The sequence below is a fragment of the Pecten maximus genome, chromosome 5, assembly GCF_902652985.1.
Source record: "Pecten maximus chromosome 5, xPecMax1.1, whole genome shotgun sequence".
Taxonomy (NCBI): Eukaryota; Metazoa; Mollusca; class Bivalvia; order Pectinida; family Pectinidae; genus Pecten; species Pecten maximus.
This window is the reverse complement of record NC_047019.1, coordinates 47,484,426-47,510,831: the sequence shown is the minus strand read 5'-3', so window position 1 is coordinate 47,510,831 and position 26,406 is coordinate 47,484,426. Positions and strand designations below refer to the sequence as shown.

Genomic DNA, 26,406 nt, shown 5'->3' with positions numbered 1-26,406 from the left:
ACTGTGGTACACTAACACCTTCCTCAGGTACTGTGGTACACTAACACCTTCCTCAGGTACTGTGGTACACTAACCCCTTCCCCACATACTGTGGTACACTAACCCCTTCCCCAGGTACTGTGGTACACTAACATCTTCCCCAGGTACTGTGGTACACTAACCCCTTCCCCACATACTGTGGTACACTAACCCCTTCCCCAGGTACTGTGGTACACTAACATCTTCCCCAGTTACTGTGGTACAATAACTCCTTCCCCAGATACTGTGGTAAACTAACACCTTCCTCAGGTACTGTGGTACACTAACACCTTCCCCAGGTACTATGGTACACTAACCCCTTCCCCAGGTACTGTGGTACACTAACCCCTTCCCCAGGTACTGTGGTACACTAACACCTTCCCCAGGTACTGTGGTACACTAACCCCTTCCCCAGGTACTGTGGTACACTAACACCTTCCTCAGGTACTGTGGTACACTAACCCCTTCCCCAGGTACTGTGGTACACTAACCCCTTCCCCACATACTGTGGTACACCAACCCCTTCCCCAGGTACTGTGGTACACTATCCCCTTCCCCAGGTACTGTGGTACACTAACACCTTCCCCAGGTACTGTGGTACACTAACACCTTCCTCAGGTACTGTGGTACACTAACCCCTTCCCCACGTACTGTGGTACACTAACCCCTTCCTGTTCTCTATAGCAGCGTCTAATACTAACATGCCTTCAGGATCCTCCCTAGGGCCTGTTGAAAACTTACCCCCTTCCTCTCTATAGCAGCCTCTAACATTCCAACAGGATCCTCTCCGGGGCCTGTGGTACACTTAAAACTCTTTGTCCATGTGATCAAGACACTGCGCTTAAGACTCTTCTGTACAGAGGGGAAGGAAAATGTGAATCCTGTAACAAAATCATTGATGTTCACGACAAAAAAATAAAATTTGAGAAGTAAATTTTTCTACAGACTATAATTGGCTTTTTATTCTTAAAAGTATTTGACATGGACCTACCCAGTCCAATGGCTGTGTCTGATGTCATTTCTTGTTCTTTGATGAATTTTTCAATACTATCTGCAATGTGGTCAAAAGCCTGCAAAAAAAAAACATTGAAATTTTCTAAGAATTATCACCAATATAACCAATCTGTCATTAACTCAATGGATGCTAGTGAAGTCTATAACAGGGAGATAACTCCCCCTGTCAGTAGGTCTATAACAGGGAGATAACTCCCCATGTCAATGGGTCTATAACAGGGAGATAACTCCCCGTCAGTGGGTCTATAACCGGGAGATAACTCCCCATGTCAGTGGGTCTATAGCAGGGAGATAAGACCCCATGTCAGTGGGTCTATAACAGGGAGATAACTCCCCATGTCAGTAGGTCTATAACAGAGAGATAACACCCTCCCCTCCCCCCATGTCAGTAAGTCTATAACAGGGAGATAACTCCCCATGTCAATGGGTCTATAACAGGGAGATAACTCCCCGTCAGTGGGTCTATAACCGGGAGATAACTCCCCATGTCAGTGGGTCTATAGCAGGGAGATAAGACCCCATGTCAGTGGGTCTATAACAGGGAGATAACTCCCCATGTCAGTAGGTCTATAACAGAGAGATAACACCCTCCCCTCCCCCCATGTCAGTAAGTCTATAACAGGGAGATAACTCCACATGTCAGTGGGTCTATAATAGGGAGATAACTCCCCCTGTCAGTAGGTCTATAACAGGGAAATAACTCCTGTCAGTGGGTCCATAACAAAGATAACTCCCCATGTCAGTGGGTCTATAACAGGGAGATAACTCACTCTGTCAGTACAGGCCTCAGACCACAATTATACTTCCGGGTCGTTGTACACGAATGTAGTACATATTGAAATTTCAGGACTGTTGCTAAATATTTTTTCCTGACTTAGCTGTTACAGATATGGACATAATTTTAGCATAGATTTATAGTGCAATATGTAATCTAGTGGCAGAATTTTGTTTTGACACCATTTCCATGTTTGTTTGTGAGGCAGGACACGGGGAGTTATAAGGCTTGAGTAGTAATATTTTGTGATTTTCCGGATTTTCCTACAATATAGTAGGGTGGTTACACTTAAATATAAATAACTTTGTTAAATGCCGGTCATGAGGTACTTTCCAGCTCACTGTATGTTCAGCTTGAATAGTTCTACACGTGATGTGAAAGCCAGATTTTTTGCAAACTTCTGAAATATTTTAATTTCGATTTTTCTTTGGTAGAACAAAGAGGGAAATTAATTGTGGTCTGAGGCCTGCATAGAACGCACCTTTCCGATGTAAACATTCGCGCGTGGACCTTAAATTAGAAACATCGCGAACTTTTAACATTTCCTGTGCAGTTGTGTGTATTTTACCTATATGCAGATGACATTTCACGTACTTTCTGTGAGTTTTTAATTAATGACAGCTTCATTTTAGTAACTACACCCCCAATACACCTCGTTTCGATGATCGTTTCTATTGCGGATCCTTGTCTCTGATCACACTGGACATGTTTGTCGAGAAAACATGTTGGTATTTGTGTTTGCTACACATTTCTAGTATACGCTTTGAGGTGACTTTAAAGTTTCAGATGTGTACTAGCACTGTTTATGAAGATAAACGGTTTTGCGCTATATTTTGGTATAACTTTTAGGGTAAAAACCGTAATACTGTTAACCGCAGTTTTGCTCATTTCACTATTTACATGTACTGTACAAAGTCAGGGGCTATATTTTCCAATAGTACATAGTGTGCTGACATGTTAAATGACTGGCCACATAGCAAATGTAGATTATTTTGTAAAATTGTGATTAAAAAATCATGATTATTATTTGAATTAATCACAAAATCTTCTAAAATTTCACATTTTCTGTCAAAAATCTTTTCTACATGCAACAAAGCAGGTGCTGTTGTTATAAGCTGGGCATAAAGTGTAATGTATGTATCTTGTGATGTACTGTAGTGGTTTAAATTAATTTTAATTCAAAATTTGAAAGAAAACAACACGATATTGTTCCCCCCTCCCAAATATTTGAATTTCACTCAATGTGATATAGTGTATACATTCTAATTCACAATATTTCAACACATTTTTCTCAGAACAGGTTTTTCCTTTATCATTTCCTTCGTTCTATGTAAGCGAATGGTTTAAATATGTTTTTTGGCATTTTAAACACAGATCATTGAAAATTTGGTATTCATGCAAAAACAGATGATAGGATTTTGCCCTGTCCAAGGACATGGTCTCTCAGAAGGACACATAATGTAGATATACAGTGAAATTTTACATCAGACTTGTGAAACTTTAATTGATAATTAAACATTTTCTCTGTCACAAAGGGAATTTGTTCAATTGTGACCTTTGTTTTAAAGTATTTATGAGTTTAAATAGGTTCAAAGTTTGTCCGTCACGCCACTCCAGATTTGGGTCTGAAAATTAGTCAAGTATGAGGCATACCTATGCACATTAAACTCACTGTAATTTCCATACTTGTGCAAATATATTAATTGTCTTTGCATATTTGAGTACAGCTTTAGTATCACTTTAAATAATTGAAGTAATGATTTTAGAAAAATGAATTTAACTTCACATTTTAAGCATTTAAATGAAATTTTTCCTTAAAAAATTGTAAAATCCCATTTTAATTTTCAAAAAAATCATTGAAAACTTGAATTTATGCCAAAAATTTAAACGGTGAGATGTTGTGTAACTTCCCAGAATTACTTAACATGAAAATTCAGTCATATTACTTGGTGCCAGTACAAGTTATGCTCTCCTTAATACTCTGAGGTAGACTTCCAGAACAGTGTACCCCCAGGGGACCCTTGACCACTTGACCACTAATTACCTGATTACTACTAAGTGACCCCCAAGTGTGTCTATGTAAATATTATCTTTAAAAACTGGTCTTTCAGAATGCAAAAAGTTAGACAGGCTGAGACATCTAATAAAAAAGTTATTCACTAATATATACAAAAATCTTTTTTAAATCTTGAATTTTCAAGTTTTTCTTAATTAACATGTTATAACATCTTTATTTTTTTCAAGAGCATAATAAAAATATGACACAAGTTAGTCTGCTGAATGTGTGTTATTGTCATGAATTCATTGCAACTATTCCATCAACATTGTGTGCAAAACAGGAATGTTTGCATGGTGACCCTGCTCAGTTAGTGAAAATTGGCCCCTGGCCAGGGGTAGGGGTAGTAAAATGACCATAGAATTTTTATTTTTGAACAGAATAACTTCAAATTTGATTTTAAACTTAATCAATAACATACAATACTGTATACTTAATGAAAATTTTATTTTCCAACATTTGACATATATACATACAGGCCTCAGACCACAATTATACTTCCGGGTCGTTGTACACGAATGTAGTACATATTGAAATTTCAGGACTGTTGCTAAATATTTTTTCCTGACTTAGCTGTTACAGATATGGACATAATTTTAGCATAGATTTATAGTGCAATATGTAATCTAGTGGCAGAATTTTGTTTTGACACCATTTCCATGTTTGTTTGTGAGGCAGGACACGGGGAGTTATAAGGCTTGAGTAGTAATATTTTGTGATTTTCCGGATTTTCCTACAATATAGTAGGGTGGTTACACTTAAATATAAATAACTTTGTTAAATGCCGGTCATGAGGTACTTTCCAGCTCACTGTATGTTCAGCTTGAATAGTTCTACACGTGATGTGAAAGCCAGATTTTTTGCAAACTTCTGAAATATTTTAATTTCGATTTTTCTTTGGTAGAACAAAGAGGGAAATTAATTGTGGTCTGAGGCCTGCATAGGTCTACAACAGGGAGATAACTCCCCATGTCAGTGGGTCTATAACAGGGAGATAACTCCACCTGTCAGTGGGTCTATAACAGGGAGATAACTCCCCCTGTCAGTGGGTCTATAACAGGGAGATAACTCCCCGTCAGTGGGTCTATAACAGGGAGATAACTCCCCATCAGTGGGTCTATAACAGGGAGATAACTCCCCCTGTCAGTGGGTATATAACAGGGAGATAACTCACCCCATCAGCTGGTCCAGACAGAAGTTCCTGAGGTAAGTTGTAGTACTTTGTAATGGTTTTAGCCTTCCCCTTGTTGAAGGTTACTCTGACCACTCGGAAGTTAGTGCTGCCAAGATCCAAACCTAGATAGTCTCCTTCCTCTACAAGACAACAGTGTACTTCTGTACCAGGTATATGTATTTCCCACTTTTCCACTGAAAATATTTTGATAAAAAAAAATGATGTTGAAAGGTTTTTATAACAATACCCACTATTACCGAACAATAGACTTACCATCCCCTTTCAGAAGCCCTTGGACATAAGTACACTCCCAAAACATATCAGAGCGTTTCCTGTCCTCCTCATGTGGACTATTGGCAAAGTCTATCTGTTGTTCCATCACTTCCATGATCCTGTGTACCTTAGCATCATCCAACACCAGACTCTCCAACACAGCACCGACCTAGAGTGTAAACATGTAGATTACCCCTTACTGACTTTACAGTCTCCAGCCCCTTACTTACCTTACAGTCTCCAGCCCCTTACTTACCTTACAGTCTCCAGCCCCTTACTTACCTTATAGTCTCCAGCCCCTTACTTACCTTACAGTCTCCAGCCCCTTACTTACCTTACAGTCTCCAGCCCCTTACTTACCTTATAGTCTCCAGCCCCTTACTTACCTTAGTCTCCAGTCCCTTACTTACCTTACAGTCTCCAGCCCCTTACTTACCTTACAATCTCCAGCCCCTTACTTACCTTATAGTCTCCAGCCCCTTATTTACCTGATAGACTCAAACCCCTTACTTACCTTACAGTCTCCAGCCCCTTACTTACCTTAGTCTCCAACCCCTTACTTACCTTACATTCTCCAGCCCCTTACTTACCTTATAGTCTCCAGCCCCTTACTTACCTTATAGTCTCCAGCCCCTTACTTACCTTACAGTCTCCAGCCCCTTACTTACCTTACAGTCTCCAGCCCCTTACTTACCTTACAGTCTCCAACCCCTTACTTATCTTACAGTCTTCAGCCCCTTACTTACCTTACAGTCTCCAACCCCTTACTTATCTTACAGTCTCCAGCCCCTTACTTACCTTATAGTCTCCAGCCCCTTACTTACCTTACAGTCTCCAGCCCCTTACTTACCTTACAGTCTCCAGCCCCTTACTTACCTTATAGTCTCCAGCCCCTTACTTACCTTATAGTCTCCAGCCCCTTACTTACCTTATAGTCTCCAGCCCCTTACTTACCTTATAGACTCAAACCCCTTACTTACCTTACAGTCTCCAGCCCCTTACTTACCTTACAGTACCAAGACCCTTACTAACCTTATAGACTCAAACCCTAAGATAACCTGTTTGTCTCACATCCCTTAATTATCTTAGTCTCCCACTCCTTAAATACCTTTTCCCCTCCCACCCCTTCATCATCTTATTCTCTACAATGCCTTACTAGTCTTAGTCTCCCATCCCTTAATTTTATTTTTCTCCAATCCCTTGATAATCTTATTCTCCCATTCCTTAATTATCTTTTTTCCTCCAACCCTTAATAATCTTATTCTCTCCAAACCCTTGATAATCTTAGTCTCTCCAACCCCTTAATTACCCTATTCTTTCCCACCCCTTAATTATTTTATTCTCTCCAATCCCTTTTTAATCTTATTCTCTCAATTTGTAATAAATGATGTAAAATGTCTAACATAACCACTCTCTCTTTATTCATTTTTATAGAAACTTCATGTATCTTCCTTTGTTTACAGAATTAACTTACTTTTTCCCTCTTATCCTCTGCTGTTATCCTCTCTATCCTCGTCTTCTTCGTCAGGGGTTCCATGATGGCTGCAACAATTATCTTACTGTTATTCTCTATAACAGAATTACGAACCCTACAGACTGGAACCGCTCAACACCAGACAGCCTACCAAAAATCAAATTCACAAATATGTTATGATAGCCCCTTAAGTGTAAGCTATTAGAGACTGAGAGAGGATTCCTTATAGTACTCCTTTTTAGTTGGTGGTGGTGGTGGGGGGGGGGGGGGGGGGGGGGGGGGGGGGGGGTTGTTGTTAATATTGAATGACAAGAGACCTTATTAGGTCAGGCTGGTAAGTAATTCTCACTAAATCAGTGGAAGGGTGTACATTTAGAGAGCAAACGATAGTCAAATGAATAATGTTGATTGTATTTCAAAATATTATATACTGCTGATCAATATACTCATTTCAAGGACTACACAGGTATCTGGCTTTTCAAGTAAATAATGTCACATCTGTGTATGTTTTCAGTCAGGTTTCTGTATGTAACTGAACACTATATCTATATATGTATGATAGAGACTGACATTCCCCAGCTGGTAAACACAGAGTTTCATCTAGAACGAGCCTATCATTGCATGGCTTCCCTCTGGCCATGTATGAGAAATCATCATCTAGAGCTACATTATCACAGCCAATATTCAACCTATACATAATCAGGATTATCAACAATAATACACTGATATACTGCATGAACGTGAAATCACTACTTTACAGTACTGACCTGTTTTAGTGTCCAGTATACAGATCAGCAGATACACTACAGGTACATAGTGATATACAGGTCCTCTTATCTTTACATACTTGTCAAACTAAGTCCCTGTCCACTTGTATCCCCTCCACTATCTCTACCAAGGAAAGAGTCAGAGGAGTTCCGGGTGGACTTAATAAATGCTAAAATGCTATATGGTATTGAAAGTGAAAGTAAACCAACAATACATGTGCCCATCAGTAAACAACACATGTGCCAATTAGTAAACAACACTTTTGCCCATCAGTAAACAACACATGTGCCTATCAGTAAACAACACCTGTGCCAATTAGTAAACAACACTTTTGCCCATCAGTAAACAACACATGTGCCCATCGGTAAACAACACATGTGCCCATCGGTAAACAACAGGTAAAGGGTCATACATGTACTTCCATATTTCACAACAACAGGACAATGAACCTTAATGGTCACCTGAGTTCTGAAATATACATACTCATACATAGTTGATGTTTCTGTTTCTAAATAAAGAATTTAACACATTTGACCATGTGACCCTGAAAGTTGATCAAGGTCATTAATTTGAAAAAAAAATTGTAACACTTCAACCAAGCATGCTACTGACCCAATATCATGACTCTGGCCCTCTTGGTTACTGAAAAGTTGTTTTAAAGATTTTAACACATTTGACCCCTGTGACCGTGAAAATAGGTTAAGGTCATTCATTTGAACATACTTTGTAGCCCTTCATCCCAGCATGCAACTGGCCCAATATCATTACCCTGGGCCTCTTGGTTATTGAGAAGAAATAGAAGAAAACATTATTTGTCTCAGGTGACCTAAAAATAACAAGTAATTATCATGTCCTGCTTTGTCAGTATAACAAGTTTTAAGCAAGCTCCAAAATTCACCAAAATTCAGTATTTTTCCCCAAAACAACCAACAAATTCCTTTGATAGTATGGTAGCATCTGTAAACAGGTACATGTATATTATAAAGACGTGTAAATATTGATACATTGCAAATCAAAGATTATCAAATTTCTCAAAATCATTTATTTGTAAATTCACCTTAATAATTATTTACCTCAAAAACACTCTTTCTGTAGTGCATAAGCACTGTATCCGCATGACTATACACTAATTTATAAGTCAATTAGAGAAGCAATGAATATCAATTTCTCAATATCTTAGGCTTTAACTCAAAAACATAGCAAAAATTTAAAAATCATGCAATCTGTAGTTTGTGTTGAAATGTCCATATGCTACAATGCCAGTATAGTCTGGATTACCTTGTTTATTAATTGGTTGGAATAGCAATGACAACCTTTGTTGAGATGTCCACCATGTGATCTAGCTATAATTATAGTTTGATTCATTGGACTTTTTATTTGTTTTTAAAGCAACAGACCTCAACACAAAATTTAAATTAAATGTCAATGATGCTTACAACTATCATATTAATTATCACACCAGTTGTTTCTCTATACAAGGTTGATTGGGTACGATACTGTATATTAATTATCACACCAGTTGTTTCTGTATACAAAGTTGATTGGGTACGATACTGTATATTGATTATCACACCAGTTGTTTCTGTATACAAAGTTGATTGGGTATGATACTGTATATTAACTAGAACACTGACACGTCAGAAAGGGCCCCGCTATGTGTCTGACCCTTCAGGGTAAATGTAATAATTATTGTCAGTGTTTTTCCTGCCTATATAACTGGGTGCGTCAAACGACCCCATTCTCAATGCGTTTTAGCCTTATTTTTTCCCAAAATCAACTCGAAAATTCCCAATAATTTCAACCAATCAGAAACCTCCATTTGTTACCATGGCAACAGACGGTTTCATAAGTGGTACCATTGTGTTTGGCTTCCCTAAAGACCAATATGTACCAATTTTCACCGAAATCGAATGATATAGAAATTTCAACCAATCAGAAACCTCCATTTGTTACCATGGCAACAGACGGTTTTGTAAGTGGTACCAATTTTCACCGAAATCCTTCAACTCTTGTCAATAATTTGGCGCAAAAGAAAAAAACGGACAGACGGACGGACAAACAGACAGACAACCTGATTACTATAGGGCACCACATCTTCGATGCGGGGCCCTAATAAACCAGGTTATTTATTAAACAAAATTACAGTTAACCTGGTTATTGCTACAAATTAAAATCAATCAGGTTATAAGATTAACCAGGTTATAAGTACAAACTTCAATGGGAAATTTATATAATTAACCAGGTTATTAGTACAAACTACAATAAGTTATATAATATTATATTCAACTTAGGTTATTAGTATAGGAGCAGTTGATGGTGATATCACGTCGGAAAACTAAGTAAGCACAAACATTTCATGTTATTAGATGATTTGTGCTGAATAAAGCCTTTTGAATAATGATAGGATTACATTCCTTTTCTAAAAAATAAAGTAAATGACAATTTTAGACCTTTTAAATCCTTCAAACGAATTTAAATTGTTGAAGCAATCAAAGTTTCCAATTGAGAACAAGATCCTTCATTGATAAGAAAATGTCAAAATTGTTTTGACTGCTAAAATCCAAAAGGGTTGATTACCTGGCATTTTGAAGCCGACCCAGGATGACCTTGACTGTTGACCTTTGAACTTGTGACCTTGAACTATGAGTTTGATCACTCTGTCAGTTAACTCTTGGTTTATTTCTTGACAACTTTGCATAATCGAATAGTGAACAGTTAAAAACAACAAAGATCCAGTATTTTCATGTTAATGTTAAAATCCAATATGGCCGCCTAACAGCCATTTTGAATCCGATTTGCATGAAATACTACACATCTGATCTAGGATGCATGAGGAATCATCAGTTCCAATTTGATACAAATCCTTCATCTCCTTCAATCATTTTTGTGCAGAAGAAAAAAAACGGACAGACGGACGGACGGACAACCTGATTATTATAGGGCACCCGCATCTCTTGATGCGGGGCCCTAATTATCACACCAGTTGTTTCTGTATACAAAGTTGATTGGGTATGATACTGTAATACAGGAAGAAGGCAGTATAAGTAATTAGCCATTAAAGTATTTAAACATTACCAAGTCTATCAACTGGACGAGGAATTGTAACTATAAGAGACAGTGTTAATCGGAGACATTGTTACACATACATATGTATGACCTCATGTTTTGCTTTAATTTACTTGCGTGCTAAGAATCTGGCCATGTGTGTTTTGTGTACTAACGGGAATTCCTTAATTCTTCATGACCTTATAATTGGCCGCATAATTTCCTATCCTCTTTGGATGTCCTGCAAATTGAACAAGAGGCCCAGAAGGCCTGTTTCACTCATCTAATTGGATTTGACCAAACATCAAAATAATGTTCATTTATATGGTTATGGGTTAGCGATCTCAACTACTTCAAGGATATAACCCAGAAACAAAGTCCAGACACCATTGGGGTGTTAGAAAACATGGATTATATTTTTGACACGATTGTCTTTAAAGAAAGCAAGTCCCTTGGGTTGGAGAAAGACCACTGGGTTTATTTTTACATCAGGATTGCGTTATTAAACATCATAATTTATTTGTTCAAACTTTATATTATTAAGTAAGCTGAACATTTCAGGAAATGTACCTTTCTTCGTAAACATATAACCATCTACACATAGTTTCACTCCACCTTTGGCAGTACGTATGATCTCCATGCTGAACAAATTGTTACTGATTACACATAATTTCAGACCTCCTAATATACCGCAAATATTGATAATCAAAGAAATGCCTACAAAAGCAATAAACATTTGATCCCTATTTGCAGTGTCTCAAATTATAACATAATAAGTACCTAACCAAACATGTTGCTCTGTGTTGTAATTTTAATTTTAGGAATGATTAAAATCAAAGAAACAATATAAAAACAATTTATACCTGTGCAAACATAGAAATTTCACTGTTGATACACATGAAGCCATTAATGATATATTTCCTTCGAGGAGAATACAACATCAATGAAAAACCTACCAAACACCTGTGTAACAGCTTATTGTTTATGTAACAGTTCAAGTAGTTGTTTACATTGCAGAAGCCACTGGTGACTGAAGTCACTTACATATATATGTAGCACTTAATATAACCACTGCTAAAACATATATTGTAATTTAAAAAAAAAATGAATAAATAAAAACATAAAAAATAAAAAAAATAAATATAATTTTTTTTATGAAGGGGCTTTTGTCCACTTTTTGATTAGTGTGAAGGGGCTAATGTCCGGGAGGGCTTTTGTCCTAGGGGCTAATGTCCGTACCTCCGCCTCTCAGCCTTGTAGGGGTCAGCCCTACAGTTTGTAGCTTATTGAATCCCCTATACCTAGGTATGCTACCAGTAAAATATGAGTGCTATCCATTGCATAGTTCCAAAGAAGAAGTCGTTTATATCAATATAGCCAAATTGACCCCTTTTGGCTCGGCCTCTTAGGCCCCTTGGGCAGTCTACCCCACCATTTGTAGAATTTTGAATGTCAACCACCTAGAGATACGTCCGGTCAAATTTTGCTTAATTTCTATCAGAATTTATGCAGAAGAAATCAATGGTTGACAGATTGACTGATGGATGGCATATGCCACAGTATATATGGCATAAGTTCACAGTGAGCTAATAAAGTTTGAAACACCACAATGAACCAAATCTGTTATAGGGGTTCTCAAGACATGACATCAATTTAGAATGGGAAGGGACGAAATGTAACGGGTAACACTATATCCCCCCCATAAAATGGCGGGGGTATCAACATGCCTCTTTAACGTGTGGATTTAGTTATTGTAAATTTAATTAAATGACAATGTACAAAATTATCTACTGTCACAATAGCATAACACATATTATCTTCAAAGAAACTATTTATAATGCATGACTACTTGACAACACTAAACCAACACAAATTTTTTGTTTCATGTTTTATTGATGAATTTTAGTGCATTAATGGAATGATTATCAATGTTCACTTAAAAACTTGTACACAAAATTTTACATTTTTGAGAGAATTTATTCCATTCAGTAATCTCACAGCCCACCATAAAGCATACAGACGTGGTATAAGTAACAACAAACCAGTAGAAGTAGACTACTATCTGACTACTTCTGAATCTAAATTTTTATCAAATAAACAATTGGTTCCAAATGCTTCAATATACTAAAACAATATTCACAGTATGCAAAAAAAGAGCACATACACACCTCACACATTCTCATTCCAAATCAAACAACTTCAAGGGTGATATGTAGGGGAGCAGTTAGCTTTATAGGGAGTGTCTGTAGCAGAGAACTTTCCACGAATCATGCATCTTCATGTCAAATTCAAGAAAACCTTTAATTCAATATTTAATCCACAGTACCTGTACTGATGTTTTACTCCAGAAGAACAAATACAGAATTAATTGCAAAACTTCTTAACCAAATTTTTGACAAAGATGTCAATTGTTTTGAGGATATTATCTATTAAATACAAAATATTGCTAGTCCCTACCTATTGTAGGTAGTCAATACCTGTCGTAGTTTGGTTTGTTTTTGTTTAACATTCTATTAACAGCCAGGGTCATTTAAAGACGTGCCAGGTTTTGAAGGTGGAGGAAAGCCGGAGTACCCGGAGATAAACCACCGGCCTACGATCAGTTCCTGGCAACTGCCCCACGTAGGTTTCGAACTCGCAACCAAGAGGTGGAGGGCTAGTGATAAAGTGTCGGAACACCTTAACCACTTGGCCACCGCGGCCCCCACCTGTCGTAGGTAGTCCATACCTGTCGTAGGTAGTCCATACCTGTCGTAGGTAGTCCATACCTGTTGTAGGTAGTCCATACCTGTTGTAGGTAGTCCATACCTATTGTAGGTAGTCCATACCTGTCGTAGGTAGTCCATACCTGTCATAGTCCATACCTGTCATAGTTCATACCTGTCATAGTTCATACCTGTCATAGTCCATACCTGTCATAGTCCATACCTGTCATAGTTCATACCTGTCATAGTCCATACCCTGTCATAGTTCATACCTGTCATAGTCCATACCTGTCATAGTTCATACCCGACACTATAAGCATGTAAACCCTGCTCCACCAAACATCACCCTGGATGTTGTTCATATTCATGTCTGCATTTGGCGTTCGAGCAAATCTTATTTCGATTTGACTAGATAAATTGTCTATTCATGTATCTTGGAAATTATTTAATCTGACAATGTAAACCATACATTAACAACAATGAGATGCAGACACTTAACTATTACTGTAACTATCAATTATAAAAGTTACAGGCTGTAATATCCACTTATATTTTGAAGTGTAGAAGAGTTCATTCTCATCCAGATCTATAACTTCTCCAATTCAGATGTCTATTACGTAGTGTTGATACTATTACCAAACATTCCATTGGCTGATTTGATACTGCTGTAACCAAACATTCCATTGGCTGATTTGATACTGCTGTAACCAAACATTCCATTGGCTGATTTGATACTGCTGTAACCAAACATTCCATTGGCTGATTTGATACTGCTGTAACCAAACATTCCATTGGCTGATTTGATACTGCTGTAACCAAACATTCCATTGGCTGATTTGATACCGCTTTAACCAAACATTCCATTGGCTGATTTGATACCGCTGTAACCAAACATTCCATTGGCTGATTTGATACTGCTGTAACCAAACATTCCATTGGCTGATTTGATACCGCTTTAACCAAACATTCCATTGGCTGATTTGATACCGCTTTAACCAAACATTCCATTGGCTGATTTGATACTGCTGTAACCAAACATTCCATTGGCTGATTTGATACTGCTGTAACCAACCATTCCATTGGCTGATTTGATACCGCTATAACCAAACATTCCATTGGCTGATGTGATATCGCTGTAACCAATAATTCCATTGGCCGATATGATACCGTTGTAACCAATCATTCCATTGGCTGATTTGATACCTCTGACTTGTAATGAATCATTTGCATTTAATCCGCTATTCAGATCAAACAGGGCTTTTTTGAGACACAACCCTTTTATGTAACTGGACTGTTTGATTCATCAGAGAGCCATGGACAACATGATTGGACAGTGGTCACTACCCATGATGCTTTGCTGGATTATGCTGTCACACAGGTCATCCTTCAGGCGTTCAGAGAGGACAAAGTAGTCAAGGCGCCTGAAAACCCAAATACAGCATCATTAGAACATCTTTAACAATACAATTCAACAGTAGAAATTATAGCACTAGTTTTTTTTCACATCCTCCAAAATCTTCTATAATATCACTTTTCACACAGTATTCAAATATAAAACAAGAAGCCCAAGGGGCCTGTAGTGCTCGACTGCTTCTAATACAACTTTTAAGTTGACCTAATCATTTATGCAAATGCTAAGCTGATCACCACTTTTTTCAAATATAACCATAGGCTAGGTTTAACATTTAAGCACATTTTACCCATGTGACCTTGAAAATAGGTCAAGGGCATTCACATGAACAGACTTGGAAGCCCTTCCCTCAAGCATGCTTCAATCCCAAAAACAGGTCTCTGGGCCTCTTGCTAATTGAGAAGAAGTTGTTAAAGGAAAAGTTGATGCTGTATGACCTGAAGGCCAGCTAGATAATGGACACCGCATCATGGCATAAGCTCACATGACCTTTGGGCAGGCGAGTTATTTATAATAAACCTTGTTAAATTTGATCAGGATCGTCCTACTAGCTACCATCCAGTGGATACTCACCAACCAACATTCTTAGCCCTGGAATTCATCATGTACGTCCAGAAGGAGAAACAGTCCCGGGCATTAGGGTAGAGCTCCCTAAAGGAATCTACAAATCCTTCTGCCAGCAGGTTTGTAAACTCCTCTCTCTCTGCCTCCGTAAATCCTGGTGTCTTCTTGTTTGTCTTGGGGTTCTTCAGATCTGGAAACAGGAACACAGAAAATACTTAACAACTTTCATGTAAGTTTTCACACTTATTGCATCAAATAACTTCTGATCAAAGTTAATAACAGAAATTCTGCCATCTCTGTGTCTCTAGATCTCAGGTTGTCAGTACATTTGGATGTGTGACAAGTCGGTACGTACAACAGAACCTTACCTGTTGGTGTGTGACAAGTCAGTTTATATAACACAGCCTCACCTGTATGTGTATGACAAGTCAGTTTACATAAAAAAAGTCTGCCCTGCAGGTGTGTGACAAGTCAGTTTATATAACACAGCCTCACCTGTAGGTGTATGACCAGTCAGTTTATATAACACAGCCTTACCTGTAGGTGTGTGACAAGTCAGTTTATATAACACAGGCTCACCTGTAGGTGTGTGACAAGTCAGTTTATATAACACAGCCTCACCTGTAGGTGTGTGACAAGTCAGATTATATAACACAACCTCACCTGTAGGTGTGTGACAAGTCAGTTTATATAACACAGTCTCACCTGTAGGTGTGTGACAAGTCAGTTTATATAACACAGCCTCACCTGTAGGTGTGTGACAAGTCAGATTATATAACACAGCCTCACCTGTAGGTGTGTGACAAGTCAGTTTATATAACACAGCCTCACCTGTAGGTGTGTGACAAGTCAGTTTATATAACACAGCCTCACCTGTAGGAGTGTGACAAGTCAGTTTATATAACACAGCCTCACCTGTAGGAGTGTGACAAGTCAGTTTATATAAAACAGCCTCACCTGTAGGTGTGTGACAAGTCAGTTTATATAACACAGCCTGACCTGCAGGTGTGTGACAAGTCAGTTTATATAACACAGCCTCACCTGTAGGTGTGTGACAAGCCAGTTTATATAACACAGCCTCACCTGTAGGAGTGTGACAAGTCAGTTATATAACACAGCCTCACCTGTAGTGTGTGACAAGTCAGTTTATATAACACAGCCTCACCTGTAGGTGTGTGACAAGTCAGTTTATATAACACAGCCTCACCTGTAGGAGTGTGACAAGTCAGTTTATATAACACAGCCTCACCTGTAGGAGTGTGACAAGTCAGTTTATATAACACAGCCTCACCTGTAGGAGTGTGACAAGTCAGTTTATATAAAACAGTCTCACCTGTAGGTGTGTGACAAGTCAGTTTATATAACACAGCCTCACCTGTAGGTGTGTGACAAGTCAGTTTATATAAAACAGTCTCACCTGTAGGTGTGTAACAAGTCAGTTTATATAACACAGCCTCACCTGTAGGTGTGTGACAAGTCAGTTTATATAACACAGCCTCACCTGTAGGTGTGTGACAAGTCAGTTTATATAACACAGCCTCACCTGTAGGTGTGTGACAAGTCAGTTTATATAACACAGCCTCACCTGTAGGTGTGTGACAAGTCAGTTTATATAACACAGCCTCACCTGTAGGTGTGTGACAAGTCAGTTTATATAACACAGCCTCACCTGTAGGTGTGTGACAAGTCAGTTTATATAACACAGCCTCACCTGTAGGTGTGTGACCAGTCAGTTTATATAACACAGCCTCACCTGTAGGAGTGTGACAAGTCAGATTATATAACACATTCTTACCTGTAGGTGTGTGAGCAACGTTAAGATCTCCACATAAAATGACAGGTTTCTTGGCGTCTAATTTCTTGAGATATTTACGGAAGTCTATGTCCCATTCTTTGGTTCGGTAGCTCAGCCTCACTAGGCCTTTTCCCGAATTTGGAACATCTGAAAAACAACATGTTACACACTTGTTTTACCAGGATTTTGAAATTTAAACAAAACGCTCAGAGGGCCTGAATTGCTCACCTGGCTAGAATTTGTTATATATAGCTAAATTGGCCTTTTTTAACCCCATCCCTCATCCCCCTGAGGGTCAGCCCCACAATTTGTAGCTTTTTGAATCCCCACCACCTAAGGATTCGATCAGTCAAATATGAGCGATATCCATTGCTTAGTTCCAGAGACACCGAACGGTCACCTGAGTTTTTAAAGTATTTCTTTTACCCTGCCTATCGGCCCCTTGGGGTCAGTCGGGCCAACATTTGCATACCAAGAAAATGCCTTCCAAAACTGCTAATTCGAACCAAGTTAGAATAAATTACAAAAGAAATCCAACAGATGATAGTCAAACATATGATTTCCCTATATAAACTATAGTAAAGTTTACCTCCATCCCAGGGGCAAAAATGAGATCTGCTCCCTGGATGAATTACATTAATTTTTACAATTCTTTACAGAATTGACATAACATTGTTGTATGTGATAATTTGGGAACTATTTGTCACTAAAAGTAGAATAAGCAAACAACTTTACTACGATTTAAACAACTTGAACATTACCCTGCATATAGATAACAAGCTTGAGTAATTTGAAAGTATACTTACATGAGGTCACAAGAAAGAACTTATCAAACTCGGCGGTGATGGTACGGCCCTCATTGTCATGTTTTTTTGTACCTGAAAATACAACAGTATAATAATAGGGACTCTGTCAAACTCGGCGGTGATGGTACGGCCCTCATTGTCATGTTTTTCTGTACCTGAAAATACAACAGTATAATAATAGGGACTCTGTCAAACTCGGCGGTGATGGTACGGCCCTCATTGTCATGTTTTTCTGTACCTGAAAATACAACAGTATAATAATAGGGACTCTGTCAAACTCGGCGGTGATGGTACGGCCCTCATTGTCATGTTTTTCTGTACCTGAAAATACAACAGTATAATAATAGGGACTCTGTCAAACTCGGCGGTGATGGTACGGCCCTCATTGTCATGTTTTTCTGTACCTGAAAATACAACAGTATAATAATAGGGACTCTGTCAAACTCGGCGGTGATGGTACGGCCCTCATTGTCATGTTTTTTTGTACCTGAAAATACAACAGTATAATAATAGGGACTCTGTCAAACTCGGCGGTGATGGTACGGCCCTCATTGTCATGTTTTTTTGTACCTGAAAATACAACAGTATAATAATAGGGACTCTGTCAAACTCGGCAGTAATGGTACGGCCCTCATTGTCATGTTTTTTTGTACCTGAAAATACAACAGTATAATAATAGGGACTCTGTCAAACTCGGCGGTGATGGTATGGCCCTCATTGTCATGTTTTTTTGTACCTGAAAATACAACAGTATAATAATAGGGACTCTGTCAAACTCGGCGGTAATGGTACGGCCCTCATTGTCATGTTTTTTTGTACCTGAAAATACAACAGTATAATAATAGGGACTCTGTCAAACTCGGCGGTAATGGTACGGCCCTCATTGTCATGTTTTTCTGTACCTGAAAATACAACAGTATAATAATAGGGACTCTGTCAAACTCGGCGGTGATGGTACGGCCCTCATTGTCATGTTTTTTTGTACCTGAAAATACAACAGTATAATAATAGGGACTCTGTCAAACTCGGCGGTGATGGTACGGCCCTCATTGTCATGTTTTTTTGTACCTGAAAATACAACAGTATAATAATAGGGACTCTGTCAAACTCGGCAGTGATGGTACGGCCCTCATTGTCATGTTTTTTTGTACCTGAAAATACAACAGTATAATAATAGGGACTCTGTCAAACTCGGCAGTAATGGTACGGCCCTCATTGTCATGTTTTTTTGTACCTGAAAATACAACAGTATAATAATAGGGACTCTGTCAAACTCGGCGGTGATGGTATGGCCCTCATTGTCATGTTTTTTTGTACCTGAAAATACAACAGTATAATAATAGGGACTCTGTCAAACTCGGCGGTAATGGTACGGCCCTCATTGTCATGTTTTTTTGTACCTGAAAATACAACAGTATAATAATAGGGACTCTGTCAAACTCGGCGGTAATGGTACGGCCCTCATTGTCATGTTTTTCTGTACCTGAAAATACAACAGTATAATAATAGGGACTCTGTCAAACTCGGCGGTGATGGTACGGCCCTCATTGTCATGTTTTTCTGTACCTGAAAATACAACAGTATAATAATAGGGACTCTGTCAAACTCGGCGGTGATGGTGCGGCCCTCATTGTCATGTTTTTTTGTACCTGAAAATACAACAGTATAATAATAGGGACTCTGTCAAACTCGGCGGTGATGGTACGGCCCTCATTGTCATGTTTTTCTGTACCTGAAAATACAACAGTATAATAAACTGTTGTCATTGTCATGTTTTTCTGTACCTGTATCAGTATAAAAGTAGGGACTCGGTGACTCTTTGTTATTCAGAAGTAGATGTTTAAATGTTTTGAAGATGTCATAATATTAATTAAGTTTTTGGCAGGTTTACAGCCAAGAAAACTCACATATTGCTGGTGAGGTTGAACTTGTGATACAATGCTAGTCATATTTTATTTTTATGAGTATGCTTTATGTAATCTAGTCTGTTTTACATTGTGTTACTGTAATATATATAAACCTCTGTTAAAATCAACTATGGAAGGTAAATAAGCAGTCATAATCAGTGACAAAAACTATACATCAATGATTTGTTTTTAAAATAATTTCTGAGAACTGTTTAACAGAACTCGCTAATGAAGCTGTCTGGTAATTAATACAAGACTCTAAATTATTACATAAATATTACCAAAAATATGTTTTAAGCTAAACTGCTGTTAATCAATACAAATTATCACAATGATATCACACTCAAGCTCTTTCGCAGGGCCCTAATGAGTTGAACTTTTTATTTGTCTGGTTATATAGTGTCATACTTACAATGAAGTATCAAATCATTACAATTTGTGAGCAGATCATGCTTAGGCCTTTAACTAGCTGGCAAGCGTTACCTGTCGTAGGCCTTAATGAACTTAACAAGATGAATAGGGTCTCCATACAGGGTTATAAAGACAGGTTTTCCCCAAATCAGGAGATGACCCCACTTTTGATTGTAACGATAAGGAGACATAGCAGACAGGCTGAAGTCAGGAAACTCCAAAAATTTGGGAAAGTTGGCAAATATGATAATATAAAACTGTTAGAGTGATAGCAAGAAAGTATTACAAATTCTATTTTTGGTATATGTAACAGATTTAACATCAGGACACCTAGAAATACTTACCAATGCCATATGTCAGACTGATGGGCTTTGTTTTTGTGTACATGCCAGTCCCAGCGTAACCCTCAGTTTCTGCTGCTGACCAGTAGACATGGTAACCCTCCACTTCAACATCCTTAGGCAGCTTGGCTAGGGAGCACTTGGTCTCTTGGACGCAAAGGATATCAGGGTCATAGGTCTTAAGGTAGCTCTGGCCATCTCCCTATCAACAACAAGGTTATATCCCTATCAACAACAAGGTCATCTCCCTATCAACAACAAGGTCATCTCCCTATCAACAACAAGGTCATCTCCCAATCAACAACATGGTCATCTCCCTATCAACAACAAGGTCATCTCCCTATCAAAAACAAGGTCATCTCCCTATCAACAACAAGGTCATCTCCCTATCAACAGCAAGGTTATCTCCCTATCAACAACAAGGTCATCTCCCTATCAACAAGGTCATCTCCCTATCAACAACAAGGTCATCTCCCTATCAACAACAAGGTCATCTCCCTATCAACAACAAGGTCATCTCCCTATCAACAACAAGGTCATCTCCCTATCAACAACATGGTCATCTCCCTATCAACAACAAGGTCATCTCCCTATCAACCACAAGGTCATCTCCCTATCAACAACAATGTCATCTCCTATTCAACAACAAGGTTATCTTCCTATCAACAACAAGGTTATCTTCCTATCAACAACAAGGCTATTTCCCTATCAACAACAAGGTTATCTCCCTATCAACAACAAGGTCATCTCCCTATCAACAACAAGGTCATCTCTCTATCAACAACAAGGTTATCGCCCTATCAACAACATGGTCATCTCCCTATCAACAACAAGGTCATCTCCCTATCAACAACAAGGTCATCTCCCTATCAACAACAAGGTCATCTCCCTATCAACAACAAGGTCATCTCCCTATCAACAACAAGGTCATCTCCCTATCAACAACATGGTCATCTCCCTATCAACAACAAGGTCATCTCCCTATCAACAACAAGGTCATCTCCCTATCAACAACAAGGTCATCTCCCTATCAACAACAAGGTCATCTCCCTATCAACAACAAGGTCATCTCCCTATCAACAACAAGGTTATCTCCCTATCAATTTGGTGATTACTCTGATGATTAAATCAAGCCAACAATAACTTCACAGGAACAAGAATATAAATAGAGAACTTACCATAAATGTAATATGCGCCTATTTATGAAACGGTAATGGTTCATTGATGTAACAATCACAAATTTAACACAAGTGTACTGTCAAATCTGTCCTAAATGTCACCTCTGTACAATGGAAACTTGTCTATAAAGACCATTTAATTAGCTTCTCAACAACAATTCCTATGAAATGAGTTGTTGTAAAAGGCTTGATTGTAAAATGGTAATAGTTCATGATCACTGATGTGACAATCAAATTTCATTTCTGTACCTTCATCCAGGCACGCAGCCCATTGACATTCCAGGAGGTGATTTTCAACTTGGCTTTACGTCCATCAGCTGTTGTTTTATCTGGGTTGAACTCTTTAGGGAAACTGGTGTCCGTGCCCTCTGGAAGAGACTCTAGACTGTCTTCCTTTTTAGGTTTGGGAGCTTTGCCATTCTATAACACAGGAACATATGTCAGTGGTTTATCAGCTTAATTTTTAACTTTTAATTGAAAGAAAGAGAGACAAGAGACCCACTGGATTTCCCAAGCAATCCTGAACACTACCTACAAGACATGGGCCTTATAAAGTAACATCCTTAAGACATTATAAACTTCTAAACAAACACAACGAATACACGAGTTATACATACTGAGGTATCCGCTTCTTCAACTTTGACTTGTTTTGCTTCCGGTTCCTGTTGAAAACAAAGTCAGATAATATAACTATAGTCAACATGTAGACACTAACAAATTCAGATAATATAAGCATGCATATTAAAATTCACACAAGAGTCCCAGAGGGCCTGAATCATTCACATGGCTAGTAAGGAATAAAGGAAAAATTACTATTTCCAATTTGCATGTTGACCGTAATATATTAGTGATGTTTCTGGAAATGGTATACCCATGTCCTAGGTACCTGGTGGCAAAATATTAGGCACATGGATTTTCTAGAACTTTAATGAAAAGAAGAATATTGAAGTTTTTTAACATATTTAACCCCCTTGACTTTCAAGCTTATTGGTACGAGGAAACCTTATAGCACTCCATAGCAGGTATCTACTAGTCAAAGATGAGTACCCTGGGTCTTCAATGCAAGAACATCTTAGAAGAAGATTTGCAAAGGAACTTTAAACTATTTGACCCCTGTAAGCTTGAAAATAGGTCAAGGTCATTTATATCAGGAAACCGTTTATCACTCTATCCAAGTTACTTGGTTGCAAAATTTCAGACATGTCTTCTTGAACTTGGGAAGAAAATTCTTGATGATTTAAAACATATAAGGCCACTGTGACATTGAAAATATGTCAAGGTCATTATTGGTGTGAGGATGGACATAACACTCCATAGCAGAAAGATACTGGTGAAAGTTGAGTGCAATGGGTCTTTTAGACCCCGAGAAGATTTGCAAATGAATCTTTAACTATTTAGCTCCCATAACCTTGCAAATAAGTCAAGGTTATCTATATGAGGAATCTTTATATTATTCTGTCCTAGCTAGGTACCTTCTAGGAAAATGTCAGCCCTCTAGCACTTATTCAACTTAAGAAGATGATTCTTAAAATTTCTAACATTTTATCCAAGGTTGCTACTTGCAAAACATCAGGCCTCTGGGTCTTATGGGACCTGGGAAGATTCTTGATATTGAACCCATGTGACCTTGAAAATTGGTCAAAGTCATTTGGTGTGAGAACATTTCATAGGATTCTATAGCAGGAACCTACTAGACAAAGTGCCCTGCCTGGGTATTTTAGAACTTGAGAAGAAGATTCGCAAATTAATCTTTAACTATATTTGGTCCCTGTAACCTTGGAAACAGGACCCTTTAACGTACACTTCCCCGTGTACCCCCTAGCCACTAATCAGTTCTCAGATTTCTTCTTCATTAATTCTGATGAGAAACATTTGGGTATTATTGAAATGGGAATTCATTACCATATTCTTCTTACAAGTTAAGAACTGTACTCAAGTATAGTTAGCCTTGCCCTTAGTGTAAATGTTAGGTACCATAGTTGTTATCATATAAGCCCCACCTCTAGTGTAAAAGTTTGATACCATATTTATTCTCAAATAAACCCTTTCCTCTAATCTAAAATATCAGTACCGTTATCTACCTCCTCCCTAAAAAGTTAGGTATGGGCCTAAGTGTGAACCACTTTTAGCTTATTGCTATTAAAATTGATTGATTCTTCATAAATAAGATAATATATTATATACAGGGATTTCTTTGCAGATAAGTATGTTAGATGTATATATTATCAATTACCATATCTTGTATACCAGATAAGTATGTTAGATGTATATATCATCAATTACCATATCTTGTATACCAGATAAGTATGTTAGATGTGTATCATCAATTACCATATCTTGCAAATTTGTATACCAGATAAGTATGTTAGATGTATATATCATCAATTACCATATCTTGTATACCAGATAAGTATGTTAGATGTGTATCATCAATTACCATATCTTGTATACCAGATAAGTATGTTAGATGTGTATCATCAATTACCATATCTTGCAAATTTGTATACCAGATAAGTATGTTAGATGTATATATCATCAATTACCATATCTTGTATACCAGATAAGTATGTTAGATGTATATCATCAATTACCATATCTTGTATACCAGATAAGTATGTTTAGATGTTATATCATCAATTACCATATCTTGTATACCAGATAAGTATGTTAGATGTGTATCATCAATTACCATATCTTGTATACAGATAAGTATGTTAGATGTATCATCAATTACCATATCTTGTATACCAGATAAGTATGTTAGATGTATATATCATCAATTACCATATCTTGTATACCAGATAAGTATGTTAGATGTATATCATCAATTACCATATCTTGTATACCAGATAAGTATGTTAGATGTATATATCATCAATTACCATATCTTGTATACCAGATAAGTATGTTAGATGTATATATCATCAATTACCATATCTTGTATACCAGATAAGTATGTTAGATGTGTATCATCGATTACCATATCTTGTATACCAGATAAGTATGTTAGATGTATATCTTCAATTACCATATCTTGTATACCAAATACAATATATACCATATAATTGTTTATAACTTACATCATCAGCTGTTGAAGACTTCTTTGACTGCAAAATGACAGAAAGAGATACATTATATAAATGGAACTATGTATACACAAATGTAAGGGAAATAACTCAATTAAGTCAATTAACAACTTATAATCAAAGCGCCAAGGCCACTCATAGATGCTATGCATGAAGGATCAAAATAAAGGAGAAAAGCAAGTAGTATATAAATATAAATTTCAAAGTGCATTATTGGATGTTTTACGGTTGATTATCCTAACAAGCTGTGGCCTATTTCTTGGAAAAGACAAACCAATCGGAAGTATTCTATTTTCATTTAAAGTATCAAATGTAGAAACAAGCAAAGATTTCACTTTTTTTCTAATTGGAAATTCAGAGACTAAAGATATTTGATGAGTGAAAGGCCATTTATATCATTAATATTCCAAGAGCTTGAGGCGGCATCAACTAGAGTATATTACAAGTTACCTCCCCTTGCACAAACCAGGCAGCAAATGTAATAATTTGCACAGAAATAGTTTGGAATACTCGGGTATAAAACACTAGGTCATTGTGTATGACTGACTTTTTCTATAATTTATTTATCTAAAACAGATGTCGAGAATTTCCCTTTAGCCAATAGTATATATATATATGTTTGCCTTGATGACTAGTTCGAAGCCTGGCATGGACAGAGTATTTTTCACTACTCCTTCCTATTACGAATTTGATGCCGTTGACCACTGTAAGTGAAAACTATTGGAGACTGAGAGGCATCCTAAAAATTAGAGTTTAAGAACCTTGGTTGTGCCCATGGTTGTCTTCGGGGGCGAAACCCCAAGGCTTTGTGTGAAGCAGGGAGTAGTCAAACTGTAAAAGTAGAGAATATAATGTGAGTTTACTAGCTCAGACTAGCGGGACATTTTCCCTTTAGCCTACTGGCAGGACGTTTGACTTGGAAGCGAAGGTCGCTAGTTCGAGCCCAGCGCGGGCACGGTATTTTTTATTACAGCTTCCTATTACACATTAATTAAGAATATTTAATAACCCATATAGAGATACAGTATACAGATTATATAATTTTTCATATGAATTATTATATATATTATTATTGATAGAAAGCCAAACTCTTGTGAATATATCCCATGAAAGTTAGAATATATTATCACCTACAGTATACAGCTGGTATAGCTTAGGCCTTTATCAGTCTCATCTTGCCTACCTTGCGTTTGCCCTTTGCTGGCATTTTCTTGTTATACACTGGAACTGCAGAGGTAAAAACTGTTCTACGCACGCCCGATTGCAGCAAGAACGAGACGAGCTTCAGATGAACTGACGAATACGCCAGATCAAAACGATCACAAAGAAACTGCAGAGTAGGCCTATCTCGTTAACAGTTACAAGCGTCTACGCCACAGCTTTCCCGCGCTTTGTCACTACCGAAGATGATTTATATGTCGCGATATAATAATAAAAAACAGTTTGTCCTAAATCTAAGCTTACAGTTTTCGTTTTAGCTGATGACAATGTGAATTTCTCCCTTTATGCAAGAATGAGGATGTCTTGTTTTGAAATTGCGCTGCTGAAGTTTGTTAAACGTTTGCAACAAAGGGTGATATCAAGAAGATCCGACTGAATATTTTC

General features: G+C 37.7%; 2 protein-coding genes across 9 annotated transcripts in view; both read right to left on the bottom strand.

The window, feature by feature from the left end:
- The window catches only part of LOC117328210 (hexokinase-2-like), a 48,809-nt gene that overhangs the window by 9,832 nt on the left and 12,571 nt on the right, over positions 1–26,406 (bottom strand). The window contains exons 1-6 of one of the 5 annotated variants that reach the window (XM_033885654.1): positions 26,266–26,391; positions 6,785–6,852; positions 5,311–5,479; positions 5,038–5,177; positions 1,010–1,088; positions 760–899 (exon numbers count right to left, since the gene is read on the bottom strand). In XM_033885654.1, coding sequence (XP_033741545.1) covers positions 760–899; positions 1,010–1,088; positions 5,038–5,177; positions 5,311–5,479; positions 6,785–6,847 — 591 coding nt within the window. In that variant the 5' untranslated portion in view covers positions 6,848–6,852; positions 26,266–26,391. Of the gene's footprint in view, positions 1–759; positions 900–1,009; positions 1,089–5,037; positions 5,178–5,310; positions 5,480–6,784; positions 6,932–7,551; positions 7,698–26,265; positions 26,392–26,406 lie in introns of those variants that run through there. The other 4 variants (XM_033885653.1, XM_033885656.1, XM_033885652.1 and 1 more) reach the window with 4 other exon arrangements.
- Positions 12,471–26,272, bottom strand: LOC117328213 (exodeoxyribonuclease-like). Of its 4 annotated transcripts, none has more exons than XR_004532925.1 (10): positions 25,985–26,272; positions 24,796–24,822; positions 22,333–22,377; positions 21,965–22,135; positions 20,541–20,739; positions 17,879–17,950; positions 17,073–17,219; positions 15,287–15,467; positions 13,346–14,723; positions 12,471–13,305 (listed from the first exon to the last, which is right to left on the bottom strand). XR_004532925.1 is itself a non-coding variant. In XM_033885659.1 (9 exons), the coding sequence occupies exons 1-9, from the start codon at positions 26,006–26,008 to the stop codon at positions 14,606–14,608; spliced, it is 984 nt and encodes a 327-aa protein (XP_033741550.1). In that variant the 5' UTR covers positions 26,009–26,272; the 3' UTR covers positions 12,471–14,605. The 4 variants fall into 4 exon arrangements, 2 of the variants coding, with proteins under 2 accessions (XP_033741550.1, XP_033741551.1); XR_004532924.1 differs by having other exon boundaries at positions 12,471–13,477; positions 13,607–14,723; XM_033885659.1 differs by having other exon boundaries at positions 12,471–14,723.